This window comes from Trachymyrmex cornetzi, unplaced genomic scaffold, assembly GCF_001594075.2.
Source record: "Trachymyrmex cornetzi isolate Tcor2-1 unplaced genomic scaffold, Tcor1.1 scaffold21, whole genome shotgun sequence".
Lineage (NCBI taxonomy): Eukaryota > Metazoa > Arthropoda > Insecta > Hymenoptera > Formicidae > Trachymyrmex > Trachymyrmex cornetzi.
In genome coordinates this window covers 767,703-786,614 of record NW_017296741.1, presented here as the reverse complement: position 1 = coordinate 786,614, position 18,912 = coordinate 767,703, and the positions used below count along the sequence as shown (strand labels likewise).

Below are 18,912 nucleotides of genomic sequence, written 5' to 3'. Positions count from 1 at the left end.
AATAGTTTTATATACATTTACGAACAATTGCAAAATGAACCTATCATAAGGCTAATATATCCACGCAAACTTGCATAGCTGCATAAACGTATGCATAAAAAAAATTATCCAATTGCATTTCTCCTATAAAGACGCACACAAAATGTGATTGAATAATTTTTTTTATGCATATGTTTATGTGGCTGTGTAAGTTGTGTGAATATACCTTAAAGCCCATTCTGCAATTGACCAATCACAGTCGAATATGAGAACAATATTTGACAGTTTGTGATTAGTCAATTCTTACAATTGCAATCATTTATAATTATACGCTTACGTGATGTGGAATGGGCTTAATAGATGTGTGTCATTTTATGCACGATGTGCATGATGCGTCGTTTTATTCTTGTTCAACGGTGAAAAACGCACCTAATAAAAGGTCCCCAGTATATAATATGCATGTCTAAAAATGTCATAAAAACATTATAAAGACGTTTTTTCGAAAATACATGTCCAAAAGATATCTAAAAAGCATCATAAAAAGGTCTTCGACCAAGACATCTAGACAATAAGTGAAATGTTCAGTAAAAAAAAGTCATAAACGTTAAATTAGCCGATGCATGCACAGCTAATCGTTTGCACTTTTTATTCAAGCGAGAAAAATACACGCTCGGTCTCGCGTTCAAGATTATGTTCAAATTCCAGTGTCCTCCACCCAGTCAGAAATGATAATGAAATCGACATCGAATCGACGTCGATTTGATGCTTTCAACGTCGAATCGACATCGAAACGATGTCGTTTCCATTATCATTTCTGACTGGGCAGTTATCATTTTATTCTTATTGTTCACTGAATGAATAGGATAACATGATACCTAGGGATGGGAATTTGAAGTATTTTGAAGACGTTCCAGCCGTTCCAAGATGAGTAAAGAAAGAGAGTGTCGAAGAGTGCAACTACGGTGCAACTACGCCGAACGTTCGAGAAGCTCTCGCAACCCGCGGCCCGCGTTATAATTCGATGTATCGCGAATCGCGCGACCCCGCGACCGCTCGTTTCCTACTCGTACGTTCGATTTCGTTCGACACGAGGGATGTCGCACGGCGCCGCTTTAGGCTCGTAGGAACCGTGAGATTCGAAAGGAAGTCGAAACGGAACGTTCGCGGAGTATCCAGAGACAAGGAGGTGGAATCTTATTAATCGGCGTGCCTGACTCTCGCCGCACCGGTCACAATTGTCGGTCCTCAGCACCATGGCGATGAACGTGCCGTACGAGGCGATCGGCAAGGGCTTCGTCCAGCAGTATTACGCGATGTTCGACGACCCGGCGCAAAGGCCGAACCTCATAAACATGTACAATGTAAGGCGCGAGCGATCCCGTCCGTTCCCCGTGGCCACCGCGAGTCCCATCGCTCCACTCCCTCGTGATTACTTCGCCCGGTATCACGACTGACTGACATAACCTTTTCCAGGCGGAGACATCCTTTATGACGTTCGAGGGCTTGCAGATACAGGGCGCTATTAAAATCATGGAGAAATTAACTGTGAGTAAAGTTTCCTTCCATCGTTCTGAAATTGGTTTACAGTTACAGTACCTACTTTGGTGTCTATTCACATCCAATCCATCTTGCGAGAGGTATTTTTCTTCCTTCAGGCTCATCAGAAGGTCTTTTTGTGACTACTCTATTCTTCTTGTTAATGGATCATTGCCAATGAAGGGAGCATCAAGAATCCAAGAGATTTATTTGCTCAGTTTGAATGTATTTTTCTTAGAGAACGATTATCTTTATAGCTTTTTTACAGACTTGGTATTAGTATACTTTTACGACTTTCTTACTTTGTGAGTTTAATATTTGGCTAACTCCATTTGTAAACATAGAGCTTATTCTGATTTAAAAATGCCATCAAGTTTGAGAATTTTGAAATTGAAGTAGGAGATGAACAGAATTGAACCAAACAGAAATGAAATCTAAATATAAATACAAGATATATGTAATAATTGTATGCAAACACTTAAGACTTTGTATTTAATCTTTCTATTTTTATTTAAAAATTTTTCTGTTAATCGTTATAAATCTGATTAAAAAATGTGTATATTAATAATAGTATGATTATATTAACTCTTTCTTTTCTTTTTCAGAGCTTATCCTTTCAAAAAATAAATCGGATAATAACAGCGATTGATTCGCAACCAATGTTCGATGGTGGAGTTCTTATTAATGTATTAGGAAGGTTGCAGGTAAGGAAAGTATAACTAATAATTACAAATATTTCGTAAAAAGCGTCCAGTATGACAAAATATAATTAATTATGTAGTGGAGACAACTTTAAGTTATATTATGTGATAAAAAATATTATAATTTTACACATTTTAAAGTATATGTGAGATTTATGTTTTATACTAAGCCAATCGGTTCAGTAATTTAATTTTTAATTTTTAATAGTTTCGCAAACTTGGTTTTTATACATGTATTTGTACAAAAAGAGAAATTACTGGATGTGATATATTTATTAGAAATAAAATAAGTTTTAACATATATGGGAAATACAACTATAGGTAGAAATTACAGACGGGAAACAAGTTCTATAATAAGAGGTTTTTATGAATTACCGAAAAATATTTAGTGATTACTGATGATCGTACAGACTGACGAGGATCAACCTCATGCGTACATCCAGACATTTGTCCTGAAGCCAGTCGGTACCAGCTTTTATGTGCAGCACGATATCTTCAGACTTGCATTGCACGACACAGTTTAGGCATCAGGTATCGCAAAGTCTCCTTGTCTGATGTTTCATATATTTGCTGCATATCGCTTTCATTCTATCTTGATCTAGCACAGAATTTCTAGAATAATAGAACTCCTCAATATAACGGTATCTGAATCCCCTTATAAGCTACACTAAAAGTCTATGTTACATTTAAAACTGTGATAACATGACATTTAAATTTTGTTAAAATTTTGTTAATTTTTTATAATTGTTTCATTTGTTGCAGTTTAGCTTTTTTGCAGTATCTTTTACTTATTTTTATTTTTGATTGTTACGTATTTCCTTTTATCAATTTTATTAATCTATTTTACTTAAAAAGTATGTGCCGTAATCTAAAATAATTATGTTATAAAATTTATAAACATGCATGAAATGTATATCTAATTTGGAGGTCTCAGATGTGCAAATCACAAGCGACAAGTATCAGGTCCCTGTGAAAGTGACACAAATGTATGAATCTGGGATCACTAATTGAATTTGACGTATTATGAATAGGTAGCTCAATACAGGATTAAATTGCTGAACAAATTGGAACAATAATTAAGCTACTTTGTAAATTAACATTTAAAAAATCATATTATTTTTGTATTTTTAACATTGAAAATTGAATCACAATATTTCAGTGTAATTAATGTTAACATTGGCATTGCTTTATCATGTATTTAATAAATATCTCTTAATATATATTATCATGTATTTAATAAATATCTCTTAATATGTATATAACATATAGATTGCGTTTAATTACAGGCAGACGAGGATCCACCACACGCCTTTTCGCAATGTTTTGTGTTGAAACCAATGGGTAATTCATACTATTGTCAGCATGATATCTTTCGCCTTAGTATTCATGATAGCGCATGAATGAAGAAGATCAAGTAAATGCGATGAGCGTGTGAAACAGACAAGTTGTCGAGTGACGGACATCCTGGAGATCGCGATTAATAAGTGAGCTACCTAATCTCATCGATAATCTTCTCGTCACAATCACATCCTACCCCTATCCCTATTCTTTCTATAGATATTACAAGTTTTATATGAAGATATCTCCGTTTATATCTTGGCCACGAAAAAAAAAAGAGAATGAATCGAAACATCCGATATTACACAGTTTAAGTCATTTCGTCGGTTTTTTCCGTATACGACATATATATATATATATATATATACACATACATACATACATACATACATACACATATACATACATACACATACACATATATTTATATATATGTATGTTGTCGGAAAAAACAAATTTACATTTTTTTAGCTATACATACTAGCACAACATATACACATAGATGTCTCATTAATCGAAGGAGTTTGATTTTTGATGGCATATTATATCTTTGCATTACTACGCTTTGAAATGTATTGTAACATATTTTACATTTTAAAATGCTGTGTATTTTTGTAATACGAAAATGTTGGCCATTAAATACAAGAATACGGAATTAATCAGACAAGTTGATTATCTATTCCACAGACGAAAACGTAAAACCTTGACTGATTTTCGTCAAACATGATAAAGCGTACAGCTCTATTACAATGTGAACGAATTATCATTATAATAGTGGTATGTAACAGAGTGTTAGATGGTGCTGAATAAATCTCGATGCGGATTTTATATGCATAATACACTTTTAATGTGATATTTCATTATATAATTAAAATAATATAATTAAGTACAAAGGTACTCGTCCTTCATTCTTTCATAGGATTACTCTATGTCGGCTAATAGTTCTAATTTTACAAATACATCAGTAATATTTAACTTTCTACAGATTGCCACGTTTTGCTTGCTCCAATTCAATCGCTTCGAACAACGCTTGGAAATTGCCGGCGCCGAAACCCTAAACAAGAAGTAGCAAATTAAATTTGTGATTATTTAAATAGTAATTAATTTTTCGAATTTTTATATCAGTAAATTTTTTGTAAATTTATAGATGTGGTGCTACAAACTTTTCTTTTAATACTTACGTTATGGTTGCGCCTCTGTATGACTTCTATAAACAATGTTGGCCGATCTTGCATATTTTTCGTGAATATTTGTAGAAGATATCCATTCTCGTCATAGTCTATTAGTATCTTTAATTTCTGCAAAGCGATAACACAATCGAATTAATATTAAACGTTGAAACTTGTGTGTACCGGAATTAATTTTAATTCATTATTAATAAAAGTACCTGTAGCATATCCAAGTCCTCCACGATTTTCGTGCCACTGGCTTTTAGGCGGTTTCTGAGCATGTCATAATAACTATCGGGTACGTCAAGAAACTCCATACCTCTGGCACGCAGATTCGTTATCTGTAAAATGATGCGTGAGAATGGATGTGTGGAGAAACTTATTGCGAGCGTGCGACATTTTTTATACAATATCTTAATTTAGATATATTGAATTAAAAATATTAAACTCTATGTTAATTAGTAAAGATCACAGAATAAAAATGTTAAGAGAACTGTGACCAAAAAGTTGGTTTTTAAAATTGCTTTTGTACTGCATAATTGTATTTTGCAGAATATATACGTTGTGCATAAATGCAATTTTATGCACAACGTACATATTCTGTGTAAAACGCTTAATTATTTACCGCTGTAATAATGTCACTGGTATTAAGGGCAATATGCTGTACGCCGGCACCGCCATAATACTCGACATATTCCTGAATCTGAGAACGTTTCTTCCCCGGCGCGGGTTCGTTGATCGGCATCTTCACCGTCTCCTCCCAATTCGTCATCACGATGGACCGTAGCGCGGAATATTCTGTATGCAACTGCGAGTCGTCTACTGACCAGAATCTATGAAACTGTAAACAGTCTTCGTACCTGAAAGAGACAGAAAAAAAGAAATCTTCATTTAATTTAATATTTTATTTTTCAGCTTAAGAATATTTTACTAACAGCAGGAATTTGGAAATTTCTAATTTATAAATCTTGTGAAATTTGATGAGTCAGCGTGAACTTTATTTTAAATGCGTATTTTATTCTACTATTACATCAACGTGTTATTTTACTAGTGAAAATTATAACAAACGCTGTTATTAACTGATCTAATGAAAATAAAAGGCACAACCTCCATAGCCTTGATCTTAACGAATGTTATCCAGGTCATGATTTGAATCTTGAACAACATTAAAGAGATTTTAGCCATCGGTTGGACGCCTTAGATAATATTAATACCGGCGCGGCAGTACTGTAACTTTCAAGCCTTGTAACTCAAAAAGTACTTAATGAAAAAACATTTTGTTATAGTATTTTGAAGAGCTATCGAAATAAGCTACAAGAATATACGATAAAAAATGGGGGATTCGATTAAAAAAAATTTAAAGTGACCTTGACCTGATCTTGGCGGCACCACCCAAGGTCAAACCAATGGTACTCTCTTATATTCCCCTTCGAACCTTACAATTTTTGTCTGAAATATTTTTCTCTAAACTCTTCTCTCTAAGTTTTTCTGTATACATGTCTCATTAGTATATAAACATGTTTACGTTTAGAAGTAGTAATTTACATACCATTTCGCAACGGGTTCCATTTGTTTGTCGGGCTGATTACCCACTACATGGTCTACGAAATTCAAATGTACTTGTGGCCTACAATAAAAGAAGCACATCGGTAATATATAATTTAAAGTTAACTGTCAAGTATTTCTTATGTCTTTTTTGTGTTCAACATCAGATTAATTCTAGATATATCTTGGAATTTTAGTAAGAAAATATTCTTTATATTTTTCTAATATATAAAACATTCTTTTTGTCAAAGATAAGTAGTATTGTAAGATATTATTAAAATATGTATATTGTATATGTTCTAGTTTTCTTTTTAAAGTGGAGTGGTTTTAACTAAGGCTATTGTGTGAGAAATCGCACTTTTGCATACATACAATTGATCGATAAGAGCATCCTTTGATATCCTCACGAAACCCGGCAAGAAGAAGCCTTTGTACCATTTTCTATCAATAAATGTATGGAGCGTATCACCATACTGATAAAAATGATGTTGAATTAATTGAAACATCTAGAAGACAATGATATCGCAGATTGTGTAAGGAAGTATCATCTTTTTTATATTTACAGTTTTCACAGTAGCCATCCTCACGGTGCCATATTCGTCGCTTTCCTCCCATATGTCGCGCACTATTTCGGCGCCCTTTCGCTTAGCAACCTTTACATACATCATTTCAAATATTAATGAAGATAACTTGAAAGTTACTTTGCTATCAGTTTCCAATAGGATAAAAGTTAAAGAGCGTTGCTTTTAATTATTTCTATTTCAGAAAGAATATTTCATCTTGTAACATGGAAATCCTATATTCACAGAGAATTTATATTTTTAGACGAAGAAAAAGCATCTCCTTCATTTCTTTACTTTCACAATGGTGTCGATATCTTCAACATTGAACGCTACATCTCGCACGCCGTCTCCATGTCGGGAAAGATGATCTGACATTTCTTCGTTATCAGGTTCGTACGGAGATTCGAACACGAACACTATCTACAAATATGATTAGGAAGTTCTGTATCTCGAAAGATAATATTCAAGAAAAGAATACTTTTTGATCATCAAATAAGCAATTAATTAAAATAAAGATATTTTTCTAATTTACTGCTTATGGATTCGCGCGTGAGAATGTTCAAAATTACTCACTTTGTTCTGTTTGACAACGTGTGCCGCTGTTCGTCTGCAGCCGGTTTCCAAACCACGATATCCAAACGGTTCGAATCCCATCCTACATCGGTAAAAACTGGCGGCCTAAAAGCGCAATTGTGTTTTATTTTCACATATAATTTTATATGTCTTTTTTTAAGGGGTTATATATAATATATACAATCATATTTAAATTATGTTAGTTAAAGAAGGACCGGTGGTCCCAAAATGCCCGTTTTAATTTATGATTTTTGTTGGTATATTAATTATAATTTAATTTGTTTAAAAATTGTTTTGCTCGATTACTGACTTTTGTTTATACTCAATTATTATTTTTATATTTTGCTTTATAAGGCATTTCTTGATACATGGGAAACATTATAAGAACGGATTTAGGACAAAAACTAATAAAGTTTATTTGTACATAGCTCGATAAAACTGATAAAACTCAACGAGGGAATAGATAAAGAATAGAATCATATTGCATACTATATATTTATGATTCCTGTTTATTTTTAGACTTATTTCTACGATATTTTCTACATATTAAGAAACGTTCTGTATGTGAGAATTTACCTGCTTAGCATTTCCAACCCAGAATCTTATATAATCAAAGCTGAGGAATTTTCCTCCAACAGGCTGAAATACAGATATTGTGTTAAATTTCTCTTGTATATATATAATAGTAATTCTCCTTAAATAATTACTATATATAAATTCTAAATAATGGTTTTGATTCCAGACGAAAAAATAACTTGTCTTTCCAACTTTTGGCAAGGCTGTTTACCTGAAGTCCTTTATCGCTGTAGCTCGTCTGGAAGCAAATGCAAAGAATTTAAAAAATAGAGAGAGAGAGAGAGAGAGAGAGAGAGAATTATGGACTCTCAAGTTTTAACAAATAAAAACAATAAAATGATTGGGCTGATGAGAGTCAAAACAGTTATCTGTGCGTAACTATAAATTTATATTCCAAATTAAAATGTATAAACGAACGTTTCGCCGTTCACTTATAGTAGTCGAATAAAATTACTCGGCCTACCAACCTTTTTGACGGAATTTCATTATGTGCCGTGAAGAGCGAAACATTTAATATTGTATATATCAACGCTGAAGATGGCTCAAAAGTTCGGAGCCAAAAATTCGTTTATATATTTTAATTTGATATATAAATTTATAGTTACACACAGATAACTGCGTTTTAACTCTCATTAGCCCAATCATTTTGTTTTTTTTTTTTAGCAAAGAATTTATTTAAACAAATCAATGAAGATATAAATATTTGTTAAACGATAACAGATATTCTACGATGCACATAAAAGAACCTCAGCAAATTTTATGTTTGCGAATTATGTTGATCAGTTGTATATCAAATAAGCAATTATGCAATTAATAATCGAGTTGAATTATAAAAATAATTCTATTACCAGGTAACAGTTCTTCAACTTACCATGATGACTTCCGAAATCGAAGGAAATGATAAAAAGTATCTTCTAGAATGATATCGAACGTTCGATTGTCACTGTCTGTATCGAGTTCCGCTTTAAATATCGAGCCCACCGAGTCTACGAGCTTGCTATTGGTCTACAGCGGGGGATTGTTTGTGCCATGTTCTTCGTGATCAGCAGCTTGATAAATCACCAGCAACAGCAGGTTTTTTTTAATTAAACGTGTCATTAAAGCTGAGATAGACTCAACGACGTATTCGAGATGGGCTTGCCTTTCTAATTAACACAAGGTAACACATTTTTCTGATTGATTCTAGATAAAAGTATATATAAATAAGGTTTCTAAAAGTTTCCAGAAATGCGTCATAAAAGTATCTGTTTAAGGAAATTTCCATTTTACGAAATTGTAGGTAAACATTTTTAGATAATTCGATTGTTTCAAAAGTATTTATGTCAGTCTTCTATTATTTACGATTTTTTAAGTTGCAGAAGAGAAGTGCATAGAAATTTGAGAAATTCGTACAAACGCTGTTTCATGATATTAAAGTCGAATAAATAGGACAAGTTAAAAAAAGATTTCCTGCATTTATATAAAAACCGTGATACACATATAAAGTGCATTCCATGCATGCTATATAATAAAAATCTCTTCTCCAATATCTCTCTTAAGGTGGAATCACACGGTGCTCGATTTCTTGAATGACAGGATGCATACATTCATGCCTTCTCTGATGTATGCTAGAATTCGTTCGTGTATTGAGTACTACATGTTGCATATACATGATTTTTATATTTATTATGAATTACTTCATAGCTTATTTTCTTGCATGCATCAATCAAAAGAAATAATGACTAATTTCATAGTTATTTGTCAAACATCAAATTGTATGTATCAAATTAAGCATAGCAGCATGCATGCGTGCATATCAAAGACATAGAGAATGGACTGCGCGATCCGTATCTAAGTAGTGTATCAAATGTGGTCGACAATAATGAGAGAGAGGGACCGTGAGAGACGGCCAATCTCCCTCTCATTCTCTCCCATTACACCATTGAATGGAAAGAGATAGAAATGGCCGTCTGCCACGGTCCCTCTCTCTCATCCCTATCGACCATTTTGACACGGATCGCGCAGTCCATTCTCTATGTCTTTGGTGTATACGCTTATCATTCAAGAAATCGAGCATCGTGTGACTCCATCTTTATTCGTTTCGATGAAATCATACAACTGCGAATTTTATTTATTACCTTTGGCATATTAAAATAGTTCTTCGCATAAATATCTCACTTTCCATAGTAAACATATTTACGCTGTCCTGCGTTAGAATGCAGTTTTTCTGTGCACACACCCTCTAATGCATTTATGCATTATATCACGTGATGTTAGATTGGATACTTTTTTGCTGTTTATGTTAAACGATGATGTAATAGTTACGACAAATAGCTTGCCTACGTGATTATTAATATTAAATTTCATCCATTCATTAGGAATATTATAACATTTAATTGATTGTCATTTTAAGAATAAATATTATATATAATTATTTAAATAAATAAATATATGTATAAATAACATTAACTAGTAACATTGTTATATAAAAAATTCCGGCGTATTTTATGCACAGGAAAATAAATTCAAGAACGTAAAGAGAATGATAAATCGTTTTATTAGACTTCATCTCAAACAAGAACTGTCAGATACAGAGAAAAAGTCATCAGAGAATGCACGGAATGATATACATATATAACATGATTCAACTCTGTTCGCCAAAAAATTTCGATGCAGTTATTAGCATAACATTTAAATTAATTACAATATAACATTTGGAAACATTGGACATCGTTGTTACGAAAAACTTGTTTCACGGAAGATTTCTATATGTGAGGTCATCGACATTTTTATTTAAATATTATGAAACAAAAACGGATTTAATACCGAGACGGCGATGGCATTGCAAAAAGTGGCGCGTAAAACGTCGCATAAAATATCTTTACATTAAAATTGACAACGTCGAGTAGATATTTTTTTATTTCTTGCATTATTATTATCGTTTCTATTTTTTTCCTACAAAAGCAAGAGCGACTAGAAATACTGGACGCAGCGCGTTCGCGGAATACTGATTTCCCTTTTCGTTTTTGGAGAATATATACTTGGAGAATATAATTTAACTATCTTCTAATAAAACTGAGTATCTACTTCGTGCTGATTCGATTAAAATGCAAATAAGTTACTAATGGCTTGTTATGCGTATGTATATGTATAATAAATCGACTATATACAGGATGTCCGAGAATCAATGAAGATAAAATGTCGTACTTCACAAAACCTGAAATAAATTATTTTTTAAATAAATATTCTACATCTTAAGAGTAATTTTTAAATAATAGAAAAGGCAAATATTTATAATAATTATATAGATACGGTAAATAATAAATATCAAATCAAAATCTTGCTAAGATAAAATCGTTAATTTCAAAAATTAAATTACGAATAATATGTTATATTATTATGTTATATTATCTATTTTCACTTTTAAAGTCTGATTCCCGAAAGACTTCTCGTTTCTAATGACTTATAAATCAGAATCTACTGAGATTCTTACGATATACTAGTGGGTTAAAATTTTTTAAACTTGTCTTTAAGTTTTAAAAACATATATATGCGTTCGGGGAGCGCGCTATGTGCATCATTTTCTCCTTGCTTTATATTTAATAAACAATAAAGATAAATAAAATAGCATAACAGCGCGCTCCCCGAATGGAACTATAATGCCATCTACTTTCCGTCGATTCTAAGACATCTTATATACAATAACATATATAACATATATAAATAACATTTGTTGTGATATCGGTTTGCATGATTGATGAAACGGTAAAGTACAAACTGGTTGGTCGATCCGCTACCGTAAAAAATTTCTCGACCGATAGAAATTACGTAGGTACATTGCAGCGGTATATAAAAGCTTTTCGATCTTCCACCGATTCTTCCGGAATTACGCTCGGAAATTACATTGGAAAATCACAGATTACAAAAATATACGTAGAAAAACATTCCCGTATATCTCCCGTTAAAATTATCTTGTCAAAGTAATGTTCGATTCTTTTCTCTTGTACTGGATATGATAATTTCTCTTGCCAAGTGCAAATAAGCGAAATCGTGAACGTATGCATTATCCTCCTCTTTTTTTTGGCAAAAAAGAAAAAGAAGTAACGCGCAGTCCTGAATTTATAGTAGCACGACCCCATGATCTCTTTCCAATCGACGTTTCGCCTTGAGAGCCACGGTCCCCATTAGATCCGCCGGGGTGGGAAGCGCCGCAAAAGCACTCGGTGCTACTGCTTGCTGGTAGAAAACTTCTACTCCTCCGCTCTGGTTACCGTAAACCACTGTGTCTTCTGTTCTGCTCAATAAAAATATTCCTTGATGCTTTTAACTAAGCAAACTTGACTTTTTCATCATAAATAACACATTCGTTCGCCATTCACGTAATGTTATAAGAATTTCGTATATTTTTTGCAAATTTATACTGTGTGTTGTGTGTGTTGTGTGTGTGTGTGTTGTGTGTGTTGTGTTGTGTGTTGTGCAACTTGTAACTTGGTAAAATAAATCTTCTAAAGCGTGAAATAAAACAAGTAATAATCGTAATTATTTTAATACAATCTTGATCCTCTATTAAAAGATATTTGTTTTACAAAGACAAAATTAAAACTAGCGAATGAAAAAGACGAGGGGGAATTTCAAGTAATATAAATTAAATATAACATAAAGAAAAACAATGAATTTGTTCAATTTTTAAAGATATAGGAGATCTTTGTAATTACCTGACGATAATATCGGTTAAATTGCTAGCTTGCGTGAATCTGTCGTGAAGGCAAGACACGATGTCCAATTCGGTAACTCCCCAGAGTCCAGAACGTTGCACCGTGTCCCACTGTGGATCTACACTCAGAATACTATACAATTCCTTGTTCTCTGTAGATGGCAGCGGCTCCAGACACTGTTGTAGCCGTGTTTCTAGCTTGCCCAACGTGCTTACGCAAGTATGCCACTACAAGAAACAAATTATTTATATTATTTCTACAATTACATCTTTAGAAGAATAGCACACAAAAAATATTTTGGACAATTTTATTCCTTTATCTTTTATTTTATTAATTTTTCTCTTAAAAATATTTTATTATATTATTGTTCATCAAAAATAATCCTTCGTTTCAGCGCAATTTTTTTAACTCTTAAATCTAATTAATTTCATGAAATTTTTGTATTTACCAGAGCATGTATCAAATCCGGATTGTTTGCAGTGCCGTTCTCCATCAGTAATACCAGCACCATATTCTGATATCCGCAGAGAAAGAGCTCGGTTTTGACAAGGCAGGCGGCGGGCTCATCCTTGTTGACCCAATCTTCATCTAGCTCATCCTCACCATCGCTCGCTTCCTTTTCGACGGACTCCAGCTTCTGCTTAATCAGCTGATTCGTCGTCGTCGTGGTAGTGACTGCTACTCCACCGGAAAACCCGGACAGATCGCGGAATTCGCTCGGCGTGGTCTCGCGACTGCAGAAACCGCTAGTTCGCTCGTCGGCCAGTAGACTCAGCTTTGACATCAGCGGCGTTAACTGTAAACCGTCCAGCTTCCGTCTTTGCGGAAACTCAAACGAGCTTCCTACACCACCACACTCCGACGTCGATTTCCGTCGATCATCACCGTTGGACACCTCAGCGACGACGTTGAGTGGCTTCAGCGGTAAACTCATTGATCTCTTGTATGTCTCTTGCTTGCTCTTGTCGTATCCAGGCTTGGCGCATTCTAAAGATTTATATTTAAAACAAAGGTTTGAAGCATATTTCGAATATTCACGACGTTACTATTGCTATTGCTTTTTGAGAGATGCATTCTTTTTATATTAAAAAATATTTTTTGGTGGATTTTTAGTTTACAAGTTTGAATAACATACCTTCACGAGCGTCCCTCGTAATTGAGTTCCGGCTGCTATTTATCTGCAACTTCGCGCTCGTCAGATCGCTCGGCAAATTCCTTGATTGCAGATTGTCATCGTCGCCACGGTGTTTATGAATGCCATCGCCATTATCACGCAACTCCTCGCAATGAGAAGCGATATATTGCTCGTACAATGATTGTGAGACTGGTAGACCATCATATCGGAAGACAGGATAACAGGGATCGACGATAGTGCGCGAGTGCCGCATATTACTTCTGGACTTTCGCCGGGGTGAATTTGAATCGTGGTCATCCGGTGAGGCTTCATTTAATTTGCATAGTCTATTATAATAATACAATGTAGTAGTAAAATAACATAAAACATTCATTTTAAATATTAGGTTCAGCCCCATTATTTAGTTTAATTTTTTAAAGTGTGATTATACACCAACTTAATAATCATATTCGGTAAGCAGGTAATTACAGTAATTACCTGCTTACCGATTAAATCTCAATTACATTTTGTCTAGTTCCGGTTGATGAGTCCTAGGAATACCGTTCAAACGTGGTTTAATTGATGACGTCAAGTCTGGCAAACTCATGCTCTTCCTGTCAGAATCCTTTTTCTTCATCAGCTTCTTCTTCGAAGTAGCGTTTCTCAGCTTGTTCAAGCGTTTGCACCTATTATATATAAAAAATATAAAAATTCGATTACTTTATAGCCGGAAAATTGATCGTCATCAATCTTACTTCCACATTTGCCATGAAAGCCATATCCTCGAAATGCATAATCTTATGTTCTACAAAATTTCTAAAAATTGATTTGAGAATAAACACGTACCTGAGTGCCTCTTTAACGACATCGGGAATGTCGTCGTCGTCTCTTTTTGATGAATTTCTAAGTTCCTCGTTTTCACCACCGCTCTCGGACGAGCAGATAAGCATAGCATTCCCGTGTAACACCCGATCCACATCTTTCAATGGTGTCGCACAGACACTGGGTGTGAGTGGATGGGCAGTGACACCACCCTTGGGACGTTCTGATTTGATCTCTTGCTTGCGTCTGATTGGTGACTCGTGATTAATCGCGAGCGGTACAGACGACACGTATTGCGGTGCCGAGTAATTCACGGAGTCCAGTTCGCCTTCCTCGGGAACCGTAAAAATTTTCGATGTATCTCGCTTCATACCGGACGGTTCCTTAACGCCAGTCTTGGATAAGGTCTGAAAGTTCAAAGAATTGAACACAAGATAATCCACAAATTGTCCATTATTATAATTTTCATCGAAATGGCAGGATATTAAATTAGACTTTATATCTTGCTCGTTTCACACACCTACCTTTCTCTGTAATATCTTTTTGGTCACGGTATCTAGACACGAATTGTAATATCGTTCGTTATTTGTCTCTTGCATTAATTTTGCGAATTGCTTTCGCTCTATATATACTTGTAACAATTGAACACCGATCGGCAAGTGAAATTCTGTGGGTATCCTTTCCGCAGGAGCCTTCAAATTCAATAAATTATAAATATCTTGTGAACAGAAACGATTGGTAGAAGTGAGTACGTGTCATTCTATTCGATCAATATGTGAGAGAATTACATTTACATTTAAATAAAAATACCTTTATTCTGTAAGGATCTGTTATGACTATTTGCTTTGTTAGATCTGCTCCCAGCTGCGTTGAGACTATTCTGAAGGAAAGATTAATAAAGATCAAGTAATTTCAAAGTAATAAACAGCAGTTAATAACGTTAGGATGAGTAATAGTTAACATTAGTATTTTAAGAAAATATATTAGAATATGACATCAAAGCGATGATTTTACTTATGGATCTGTTTCTTACTTGTTATTGTAAAACAATGCTCCACCCAAAATGCCATTTATCTCTTGACAATGCTGTAACACTTGCATTCCTTCCAGGAATATATTGCTGGCACTCTACATTAAGAGAAACACACTTTTATTGTAAGAAAAGTAATATATAAAATCATATAAGTTTATATAATCGTTTTGATATTCATATTTATGTTGGGCATAAATTTCTTTTTCTATCTTCTAGCATTTAGTTTCTACATTAAATATCTGCACTAACCTTAGGAAGTTTAATAACAGGAATGTTAGAAAACAGATTGGCACTATGTTGAAGAATTGGCAGATAGGTCTCAAACATCTGATACAATTTCTCGGTGAATCTATTACGATCGTTGTTTAAGGATTCCAGAATCTGAACGAGATCGCAGTGAAAGAGCTTCAATAATGATTCTAGAGTGTCGGCGCGTCTTTCGAGTATCCAGTCGTGTATGTTTCTATCGGTCCCCACTGCCTAAAAATGAAACGGAATTTACGAAATTGTTAATTTCATAAATGGCCACTGAGTCATAAAGTACATAGCTCTTTGTAAATATCAGGACAAATAATCATATTACCAATTAATGTCTATATCAATTGAATAATACAAAATATAGTAATATATATAAAGACTAAATTTATCATGCAAAATGCGTACTCTAAATTCCTTGGGGGAATCTTTAAAAAAGACAAGACAGCTTTGAAATTTAATATTGACATTCTTGTCTCTCTTTTACATTAATATTATTTAATGATTATCAATATCTTCAAGAGAGAATACATGATTATATTATAATAAGTAAATTACAAACATTACAGAGATTATCTGTTTATATATAAATCTTGCTCTCAAATTGCATCTTATATTTAAAATTGTTGCACATAAATGCAAAGCAGCAATTGACTGCTCGCAGTGAAGAGTACTTACTAGCACATATTGCCCAAACTTCTTTAGCACAAATTTTCCACCTTGCAATGTGATAGAGTGTGGCGCTGAAAACGACGTTGACAGGAAGTGGTACACACCCATCAGCTGTCCCGCTAGAGCCAGTCTCTGCGTGAGAGATACCCAAGCGGGATGGAAGTACATAACTGCTTCAGCAGGGTCATCCTCCTCTTTACAACACTTTGCAGTGTCGTAAACGAATACTATCATCATCTCTCTAAAAACAAAGTATTCATTCTGAATTCTAGAATAAGTAGCTTATTTTAGTTCTAATCAAGTATAAAGTTTGGATACAAAATAATATAAAAAGCAGATGTAAATTTTACAAATAAGCGAGGAGTTTATACTAAAACAGTAGGCTTATAAACATGATAAACCATATTACATAACTTTCACGGAGAGATTAATTTACTTTCCGACTACAAGATTCATATAGCTTACCCAGATCTGATTTATCTAAATATATTGACAACGAATGCGAAAATATCTTAAAGTATTTCATTGTAGAAAATTGCCCTGAGCAACGCAGAGAATGCGTTCTGCGGAATGTTTCAGTTTGGACGCGTGACTGAATCACTCCCGAGCGAACATCACTGTCGTTTTCAGAAACCGATACGGTATCGAGGCTAGATAAGATTAAATTACAAGTAACGTAAAACGATTCTAATAAGTTCATTAGCCTTCGCAGAACGGAGCAATCCGAACAGTGTGCTCTATAGGAGGATCACATCGAGCCAATTCTGTTTCTAGTATTTGAATATTTAAAAGAAACTTCGTGTGCTCTTTTCACGAGGCTCGGGGAAGCTGCGGAACGTAATCATTGCGTATAAGTTTAGACTTCCGTGCGATCGCAAGAATAGGGAAATAGTAAACAGAGCGTCGTCGCGAACGAAAGTAGCGAAACCTGCTACCGCGGATGTGCGTGCCAGTACACGGTCTAATTAGACGAGGCGACGTAATTAAGCGTGGGCATACTTCGCCATGGTGATGATTAATCGTCGTCTTGGCGCGTGGCGATCTGTCAACCGGTCTCACGCTGTTGAGCCTCCACTGTCGATCTCCTCGACGTACGCTCGTTCCGTCAACAAGGAACGCGTCCGCCGTACCGCTAATACGATCCCAGGTACCCGGTTGTAGTCCGGTAGAAGTGATTCGTGGAGATGTACCCTGCTCGCTTCGTCGACCGGCGAGAAACGTCGCGTGCCATTTTTTTTCTCTCTCCGTCAATCGTCGATCGTGAATGATTGCACTGTGCGAAGCCGCTCCTCCTGCGTCGCCATACCCCGATATTGATCTCCTCAGATTATCTGTGTGCGTGCACAAATATAGCGGCAGCTCCGTCTTCGCTGATCATCGCTGATGTTCGCGCAGTTGTCTCTCATCCACATTTTTTTCTCATATATTCATGTACGTAATGTGAAATACATATTTATGACGTTCCATGTAAAACCAATTTACGGAAAAAAGGAAAACAATTATATAATTTTATTATATACATTTTATTTTTACACATACGTGTATTAAAATAAATATAATAAAATTATATTATACATACTCTCGATAATACTTTATACATAATCTTTCCAAAGTGAGATTCTGTATTTACTTAATTTGATTAATATAATAAAATTATATAATTTTGTTGAAATAAGATATTCTATATATTGTTTACTAATATATTTATATCTGCAATAACTATCACTATATATTGTCACAAAAAATACAGAAATATCTTCTGTAGGGTGTGATTTTATGATATATCAATTGGTTTGATATATTATATTACATATCAAATATAACATTAGATTCACACTTGATATATATTGGTTCAGTTTATTTATAATAGATCAATTTTTCATCGCGTTTAATAAGTTCGCTTTATCTTCGGCTACCTAAAGAAATATGGACTTTATATATGTATTGATTTTCAATTTTAATTACGTTTTGAAAGAACTCTTGATGTTACTTTTAACGTTTAAGGTGTGAAGAATTCCACAAATATTTGCACAAAAATATTTTGTGAAAGATTTTGAAGAATATCAAGCGCCTTTTAGCAAATTCTACTATCGGCAACCTTAAAGATAATTAATTTAAGTCGACTTCGATTAATCGGAGTTTAAATTGAAATTATGTAATATCTGTATTATTTTAATACGATATTTAATACGAATAGAATTATGATTTATCGCTTTATCGCTTATAAAAGCGAAGATTAGAGCAGGATGACGAATTATATAGAAATTTTTCTTTAAGTGATTTTACCGGTTGGATATATTTTAATAAAAATAGATTTCGAAATTTCCAAATTAGTAATTAAA

The 18,912-nt window shown here is 34.1% G+C and overlaps 3 protein-coding genes across 5 annotated transcripts; 1 reads left to right on the top strand and 2 right to left on the bottom strand.

Moving 5' to 3' along the window:
• The first annotated feature begins 992 nt into the window (after nucleotides 1-992).
• On the top strand, nucleotides 993-3,943 carry Ntf-2 (nuclear transport factor-2). Of its 3 annotated transcripts, none has more exons than XM_018505549.1 (5): nucleotides 993-1,340; nucleotides 1,453-1,524; nucleotides 2,121-2,219; nucleotides 2,627-2,734; nucleotides 3,503-3,943. In XM_018505549.1, the coding sequence occupies exons 1-5, from the start codon at nucleotides 1,233-1,235 to the stop codon at nucleotides 3,614-3,616; spliced, it is 501 nt and encodes a 166-aa protein (XP_018361051.1). In that variant the 5' UTR covers nucleotides 993-1,232; the 3' UTR covers nucleotides 3,617-3,943. The 3 variants fall into 3 exon arrangements, with proteins under 3 accessions (XP_018361051.1, XP_018361049.1, XP_018361050.1); XM_018505547.1 differs by having other exon boundaries at nucleotides 2,627-2,747; nucleotides 3,503-3,578; XM_018505548.1 differs by lacking the exon at nucleotides 2,627-2,734.
• Nucleotides 3,944-3,993: 50 nt separating this feature from the next.
• Nucleotides 3,994-8,906, bottom strand: Hpd (4-hydroxyphenylpyruvate dioxygenase). The gene is made up of 12 exons (XM_018505663.1): nucleotides 8,852-8,906; nucleotides 8,192-8,218; nucleotides 7,981-8,043; nucleotides 7,405-7,509; nucleotides 7,126-7,251; nucleotides 6,832-6,921; nucleotides 6,641-6,741; nucleotides 6,273-6,350; nucleotides 5,349-5,583; nucleotides 4,942-5,064; nucleotides 4,736-4,852; nucleotides 3,994-4,608 (listed from the first exon to the last, which is right to left on the bottom strand). The coding sequence occupies exons 1-12, from the start codon at nucleotides 8,852-8,854 to the stop codon at nucleotides 4,534-4,536; spliced, it is 1,143 nt and encodes a 380-aa protein (XP_018361165.1). The 5' UTR covers nucleotides 8,855-8,906; the 3' UTR covers nucleotides 3,994-4,533.
• Nucleotides 8,907-11,392: 2,486 nt separating this feature from the next.
• HPS4 (Hermansky-Pudlak syndrome 4 protein) lies at nucleotides 11,393-17,969 on the bottom strand. The gene is made up of 12 exons (XM_018505662.1): nucleotides 17,570-17,969; nucleotides 16,577-16,811; nucleotides 15,893-16,123; nucleotides 15,644-15,738; nucleotides 15,421-15,490; nucleotides 15,135-15,302; nucleotides 14,635-15,017; nucleotides 14,313-14,474; nucleotides 13,810-14,135; nucleotides 13,123-13,661; nucleotides 12,675-12,901; nucleotides 11,393-12,253 (listed from the first exon to the last, which is right to left on the bottom strand). Exons 1-12 carry the CDS (start codon nucleotides 17,575-17,577, stop codon nucleotides 12,079-12,081), a joined length of 2,619 nt encoding a protein of 872 aa, XP_018361164.1. The 5' UTR covers nucleotides 17,578-17,969; the 3' UTR covers nucleotides 11,393-12,078.
• Nucleotides 17,970-18,912: the final 943 nt, after the last annotated feature.

Bases quoted from the DNA above. Each gene is read 5' to 3' on its own strand.
- Ntf-2 (XM_018505549.1), top strand. From the start codon at position 1,233: ATGGCGATGAACGTGCCGTACGAGGCGATCGGCAAGGGCTTCGTCCAG. The intron at 2,220-2,626 runs GTAAGGAAAGTA...ATGATCGTACAG, and splicing joins ATGTATTAGGAAGGTTGCAG to ACTGACGAGGATCAACCTCA. The intron at 2,735-3,502 runs GTTTAGGCATCA...GTTTAATTACAG, and splicing joins GACTTGCATTGCACGACACA to GCAGACGAGGATCCACCACA.
- Hpd (XM_018505663.1), bottom strand. The intron at 4,853-4,941 runs GTACTTTTATTA...ATCGCTTTGCAG, and splicing joins AGGACTTGGATATGCTACAG to AAATTAAAGATACTAATAGA. The intron at 4,609-4,735 runs GTAAGTATTAAA...CTTCTTGTTTAG, and splicing joins TACAGAGGCGCAACCATAAC to GGTTTCGGCGCCGGCAATTT.
- HPS4 (XM_018505662.1), bottom strand. The intron at 14,136-14,312 runs GTAATTGAGATT...TTATTATAATAG, and splicing joins CAACCGGAACTAGACAAAAT to ACTATGCAAATTAAATGAAG. The intron at 13,662-13,809 runs GTATGTTATTCA...ATAAATCTTTAG, and splicing joins TACGAGGGACGCTCGTGAAG to AATGCGCCAAGCCTGGATAC.